General features: G+C 41.2%; 1 protein-coding gene across 1 annotated transcript in view; it reads left to right on the top strand.

The window, feature by feature from the left end:
* The first annotated feature begins 3,110 nt into the window (after positions 1-3,110).
* Positions 3,111-7,282, top strand: part of GABRG1 (gamma-aminobutyric acid type A receptor subunit gamma1) — a 65,272-nt gene continuing 61,100 nt past the window's right edge. The window contains exon 1 of the mRNA XM_063310473.1: positions 3,111-3,250. Coding sequence (XP_063166543.1) covers positions 3,111-3,250 — 140 coding nt within the window. The remainder of the gene's footprint in view (positions 3,251-7,282) is intronic.

Raw genomic sequence — 7,282 nt, 5'->3', positions numbered from 1 at the left:
GAAGGACAATCCAGGGATCCAGTTCATGGGATAGGTGTGGCGCTAAAGTGAGCAAATGCTAGGAATGAGCAGTGAGCTTGCTTATAGCTATCAGGCTGGCAGCTATAAGCGCTGCCTGATTAATCATCCAAAGTAGTCCTGCTCCGATCCACTCTTACTGTCAACCACTCACTGCATCCTAATTTCTTGAGCCTTAATAGCAGGCATTCATCAAGAAGTCTTGAAGGGAAGGCTCAACACCCAGCAGTTCTTCCTCTAGAAGAGGAAGTTTCTGCTCCAAAGATGTGGCTTCCATCTTATTCTCAAGGAATGGCTCAAATTCTTCTGCCTTCCGTAAATCCCAGTCCTGCAAAGGCATTGCCTTCTTCCCTTCCGCATCAGAGGAACCTTTGGGCACTGTTCTGACAGCTATTGGTTCTTTGCATACACCAGACCGGCAAACGTAGAAACGTGGATGAATCCTTAGCATTCCAATGCCTGTAAATAGTCAAAGGGCTGGGAAATGGACACACCAATTATGGGAGAGTCCCCTAACATTCAAAGCCATAGCAGAACAGCTGAGCATATAGGTGGAAGGACAGAGGTCTCAAACTTCCTCTGACACCCTGATCCAAACTCCTGCTTTGGGGCTAATAGCTTGCTACTTCCCACCAGTACCTGCTATTGATTCCTGGCGACTGCCTGGACTAGTCCCAGCAGTTGTCTTGGCAAGAGTTTCAGAAGTGGCTTGCCATTGCCTCCTCCTTAGGGCTGAGAGAGAGTGGCTGGCCCAAGGTCAACCAGCTGCCTTTGTGCCTAAGGCAGGACTAGAACTCTCGGTCTCCTGGTTTTTAATCAGTGCCTTAACCGCTACACCAAACCGGCTCTGGTATCTGCATTTACAAGCTTAAAAATAAGGCTGCCCTTTAATTGGTTGTTCATCATTTATTTACATGGTTAGGAATGCACAAATAGTACATATACTTTAATTCTTTGGGGGAAAAAATCAGATAATTGTGTGCTAGCTCTTTCCTAGTCCCTGAAGGCATAATCAACTGCTTTTCAAATGCATCTTCTGTGAACAACATATTCCAGATTTATCCAATTAGCTGGACTGTAACGTTCCATGCAAAGTAATCTGAAGCAAGAAAAGACAACAAACCATTTGGTTATAATTCACCATGGATGCCTCAGGTCAACCACATTAAACAGATGTCATAAATGAAAACCACTGAAGAATTTGATTATTAAAACAGCTCATTATCCCAAGTCCTTAAATGCAACTTACTGTTTAAAAGTGCATTCTGTGTGGAATGTGGAACAGGGAGAGGAAAAAGGGACAGACCTCAGATCTCTTCTTTCTTGGAAGACTGACTAACCTTACAAGAGAAAAACAAAATCACACTTTAAAAGAGGCAAAGTTAAAATGTAAAATCACGTTTTAACCTTATATACTAAAATGCAAGTACTATAATCCATGTTGTTCGTGATGAATTATAGAGCTGTGCCCATCCCAGTAACATAATTGACACTTAAAAGATAAATTGCAAAGGAAAATGCAATGTGTCAGGCAGACCACAAATGCTACAAATGGCACATTGTCCCAATGAGACAGGAGATGTTGGCAATTTAATATTACAGACAAGATTATGAATTAAAAAAAAAATCCACCAGCCTGAAGAATAGGTAAAAGCAGAAATCACACATTATTCACTGGCTTTTACAGAGAAATAAACTAGAGTTGAAACTTAGTACAATTAGACCTACCACAATTCCTAGTTGAACATTTTTATCTATTTTTACAGAGATACAAGACTCTTGATACAGATGCTTCCCTATGTTTATTACCTGGACTGTTCTAGCTTCTTTGAAATTCCAAAACTTTAATCTGAAATTCCAGAAAGCAATCTTAAACCTCATTCTTTTCCAGCTTCAGCAATGTTGGTCCTTTTCTAAAAACACCAACACTCCCCACCCCCATATTTGGAGCAGTGTGATGGGTTGGGAGTAGCCTGGCTGTGTGTGCATGAGACAGAGAATATATTTTTCTTGTGGATGTGGATTTGATGCCTGAGCCTATGGGAATGTGTGATATGCTTGAATTGGCAGCTTGTGCAGGCTACAATCGCAACAGTTGCACAATGTGTTGTCGGGAATGTAGAACACTACATGTCCTCTTTCATATAAGCAAGAGTTGCTTGCCAAGTTGGGCGGTGAAGAAATGTGATAAATAAGTAAATAAATATTGGGAAATGTTCTAGAAGGAGAGTTCTCTTTGTTTATGGTAGCTCCAAATCAGAAGTAGTCTAATAACGCCTTTTCAAACTAATAAAGCTGATGCCTTTTTGTAAAATTTGTTGGTCGGAAAAGATGCTGCCAGATTCCTTCTGATAAATGATTGGAATTACTGAAAGATTATTGTGCAGAGGTTTCTGCTATATAGAAATAAAGTACCCTCTCATAAAGTTTGGGCCTTTGATGAGGTCATTCTTGATGGAAGCCATTAATATTTAAGGCCATTAACTTCATTTGGGCAATTCATGTTGCTCTACAGCATTCATGGTACCCAAAGCTGTTGCCAAAGCTGACATGTGCTATGGATAATAATAGAAAAGGATTGTTGTATTATCTGTTACATAAACTGTCTTCCGGCTGTTACTTTCAAGCTGTCAAACTTCAGCCAATATGGGAAAATGTTGGGCTAGTTGAGGATTGTGGGAGTTGAGGATTGTTGGGAGTAAAACCCAACTAGAGGGCACCAGGTAGAGATAAGCTAGCATATTCTGACAGGAATTAGTTATAATTTAAATCCAATTTTAGCCATTTTCTTCATAATGAAAACAGAACAAAGGTCCCCAGTACTGAGGATTCTGTTGGCTCTTACTATTAAAGAGACTTTTTCAATCATTACAATAATTGATTTTGTGTCTGGAAATTTATTACTTCATGGCGCTGTTTCTAATTAGGTGGGAATAATAATTTGTCTGGTCCCCCCCTCCCCCATACCTGCCTAACAAAAGACATGCACAGTAGGGTTACTGCCTCTGGCTTACTGAGCTGTAGATACTATGGCAAAATGTAACGCTTCTGCCAAAATAATGGATTCATTAATTTTTTGTTCCTTCTCCATAATGACTAGAGATCCTCAGCATACGTGTGACTTCACCTGCAGAGTTTCTCTCTCTAGTAAGAAGTACCCAATGAAGTGCATTGGGGAGGAATCTCGCATCCTGAAAGAACTGCATGTTCTGGGTATGGAAGACAGAGGTTGGTAACTCCACGGACTTCACTTCTTCCCCCTGTGGGAGGGTTGATACAGTCACACACCACCAGCACCGCCCACCTGCTTTGTGGAATGGGCTAAATCTGTTCTTTATGGTAACCTCTTCCATTCCAAATTAACCCTGCTTCCATCTGCAGGAGAAGTGATTACTGCTACCATTGAGTTGCCCGAAAAACAGCACTTTGTCCAGGAAAGAATTGAAGGAAATTCAGTTGAGCTGAGTCTCCAAACGATTGCTGTGTAGACTTTTGCGTCCCAAAAATTGAGTCTGTGAAATGTAAATGAGGCAGATGTTTGTGCCTCGTTATAAGAAGTAGGGCAGTTCTAGGAGGCAGGTTTGTCTGGGGAATTTTTAACCATCCACCAGGCTTTTGAAAGTCTCTCTGTGGTTCACTTGAAAGAGCAAGATAATGAGTACAATTGAATTAATGACAAACGTATATTAGCAAACCTCTCAGCACTTAGACACAAAATAGTGTTTCTGCTTTATTGGGAATGGAACTCTGGTTGTTATTCAAAAGCAGAGCTTCACCATTGGCTGCACCCCTGTCGATTCCTCCAGGAGGTTTCCTGATTTACGTTTGCCTTTCTGAGCTCTGACAAAACCAACTACCTTATTTTGCTCTGTAGCAACCCCTACCCATGAATTTACCTGAACGGTGCTCTTCTGGGAAGTGATAGTGGGACATTCCTCTCCTTAGTGAATGGGAGGAACAATTCCAGAAGATGGGGAGTGTCTTGTCCCTTCATCACAGAATGCACATGCAGTGCTGTTTTCACAGCACCCACTAAGATGCTACAACCACAGCTCGGAGGCTGAGCACCTACTTACACAAAGGGGCCTTAGCCTGCATGTAGCTATCTAGCATTTTGATCCCCTTTTTGTACACTAATTGTTAAGACTTTTCATTTTTTCCTGGGGTGCTTCTTAAGAAGCATCATACTAGCTCCTGGTTTTGAGTGCAGCATCTTGTAGGCCTCTTCTTTTTGCAGGAGGATGACAGCTCATGATAGGAGACCAAGATACTATATGGCTTGAAGGAATCACCCTTTTGCAAAAGGGCTTTCGGTCCCATAAGTGTGGGGTGGGGAGAGGGGATAAGCCCTGTAGTCAGTCTACTGTACATCTGTGTGGTCACAAGGAATTGAAAATGACTTGGTGGCACACAGTCAGTCCAGTGGTCCTAACACAGCTAACATCTCTGGATCTTAGGTTCAGTCTTGGCTTCTCCAGTTAATGGACTGCAAGGACATCGCTGGGAAAAACCCTATCTGTAAACCAAGATAGCAATTACCACTGAGTGTAAATAATATTTTATAAAACCAGTCAGTATACCAAATGGTACTATTGACACACACAAGGGCTAGATCAGCAGTCCTGGGAGTAGCCCAAGATTTGTAGAAGCACAAAATCCAGTTTACACCAAAACAGGCCACTGAAATCTCAGCATATTCTCCAGCTATGGAATGTTGATTCTAGTGACAAGGAAGGGGGAAGAGCAAAGAAGTAGATGGGAAGGGGAATGAAACAGACTATTCTGAGTAGGAGCTCTCCACACTGCAACCTCTGTGTATTTCAGCGTACACCTGAACTTTTCTTCTACTGTGAAGGTCAAGTAATAGGTTTCACTTTGAAGGCTGTGCAGTATGCTCAGTACTATACTGAGCAGGTGAAAAGCAGGGCACATGTTTTCTTTCACACAGTTTACATACAGTGGACATTGTCAGAGGCCAACTCTCACAATAAAAAAAAAAAAGGTTGCCTAAGTACATTGTATTTGAAGGAGCAAAGAATTCGTGGAATGGGATGGTGGAATAATGGATTCTTCAGGCAGGCAAAGACACCCTGAAAATTGGGAGTAAGAAAGATACCCCCATCTTCTCTCTTAGGTAGATTTTAAATCAGTACATAAATAGAAATCTCCCCAGAGATTTGTACGTGCTCCACCCTGACTGTATTAAATGAGCCCTTAAAACTTGGTTCTTCCGCCAGGCCTTGGGCTAGAGTGGTGGGTGGGCCCCTTGAGAGATTTTGTTTTGGTGGTGGTATCCTCCTTTTTCTGGATGCTGCTTTGTAGGATCTCTGCATTATTCTATTTTTAATTATTTCATGCTGGATACTGCCCAGAGTGGGCATGGAGTCAAGTGGCCAACAAAACAAAACAAAATACGGCAAGATAGAATGTGAAAAAATGAAAGAAAACTTTCTTACTGTTTGTGCTTCATGAGAAGTGGCATTTGGATCCCTGAGTGGTTTCCTCTTTTGTTTGTTTATTAGTTTACTAGCTTTATATTCCACGGTTCTTCACAGAGTTATTTTCTTCTCTTTCATCTCTTTTCACTTCTTCTCTCTCATCTACCACTTGTGAGGTAGGTTTGATGGAGAGACGGTCCTGCCCTCAGTTCTCTGGCTTCTCTGAATAGATCCTATGCAGCTGCAAGTAGCGCATGTGTCAACTCTTCTATTTGGTGAGGTGATAAGGGGTGTATTGTACTTCAGCAAAATCGAGCAACCGTTATGAATGTTATTGACAAATAACTTACAGCTTGTTTCCTTTTAATACAACATTCTGATAAACTGGGTTAGAACTTCTGCTTTCCCAAATACTTAGAATTCAAGGCATGCTAATCATTTATGGCAAATGTATAACTGACAACAGAGGTCAATATGGAAAGCCATACTGAGGTTGGGAGAATAAAGAATATTCCATGATTCTACCTGATCCTCATCCATGAGTTATCTTAATTATCATACACAGTGGCATTTTCCTCTACTTGTGTTAGGAAAACCAGCTCAACATATCAGATACTTCAGTTCATTCTCCGAAGCTGTGCAAATTATGATGATGCCCGAACTTGAGTAAATCTGCTGTCATCCAGACCAAACAATCAGCCAAGCAGTGGCAAATCAGATTATCCAAATCTGGATATTCAGTAATTCTTAATTATCTGAATTCACTGTGTGAGCCCCCATGTTGATGTGAACAAATAATTTATACTCCTTATCCAAATGTTTTGAATATTGCCACAGGTATCTGAAGTAATTAAATCTTTAAAAATTCATGGCATGAAGTCAAAAAGTTCCCTACTTATAATTCCCCCTGCAGAAACACACATTTACAGTTGCTAGTTTCTTAAGTGGCATATTCATCACTCATTAGTGACTTTCTCAGCAATACAGCTTCTTGAGGGGGACTATTACAAATCTGGTTTATAGGTTTAAAATTATACTTTTATACCGATTAGTTAGCAGCATTTGAGGCTAGAATTAAATGTTATCACGAACTGCCTTTGTTTCTTTCTTCCATCTTCACCATAATGTCTAGGCATACCCAGATTCACACGACGCTTTCAGAATGTGAGATTTCTCCCCAGTGCACTTCCTTGGGTCTCTTTACAAGACCAGGAAATGCACTGAAATCACACAACATGTTGAGGATCTCTAGTCATTATGGAAAAGAGGGAATAAAGTTATGGACTTTTTTATGTTGGAAAAGCCTTATATTTGCCATAGTATCTACAACTCATTGAGCAAACTAGACAACAGCCCAAACAAGGATAATCAATATTAGGGGGCTTTGTTCTGTTTTCATTGTGAAGAAACAGCTTTATTCCCAAAGGAGTATTCTGTGCCCCAACTGGAAGGGATTCTTGGTTTGTTCTACCTGCCTCTCTTGTAATTCCATGCAGGTATGATTAGCTGGTAGATTTGAAGTATTGATGTCAGCCTTCCCAGGTGGACCAGACTGGGAACATGACCAGATGAGTGAATTCTACTTTACTGTAAGGCTACATTAACAGAATCTTGCAAGTCTGAAAATGCAAGTCTCCCACCGTCTCCTTTACAGCCTGAGAAGTTAGGGAGGGTCCCTTCTGAGCCTCTTTCTCCGTCCATTAAGCAGCTGCGGGCTATGCCCTCTCTTATATGACTGTTCCCTAGGCAGCATCTCTTCGCCCCATCTCCCAAGGTCTTCCCCACATACCATTACACATTGCCATACACTTGCTTCTGGTTGTCAA

The sequence above is a fragment of the Candoia aspera genome, chromosome 8 (genome assembly GCF_035149785.1).
Source record: "Candoia aspera isolate rCanAsp1 chromosome 8, rCanAsp1.hap2, whole genome shotgun sequence".
Classification (NCBI taxonomy): Eukaryota; Metazoa; Chordata; class Lepidosauria; order Squamata; family Boidae; genus Candoia; species Candoia aspera.
Note: the sequence above shows the minus strand (reverse complement) of the source record. Positions and strands in the feature narration are given on the sequence as shown.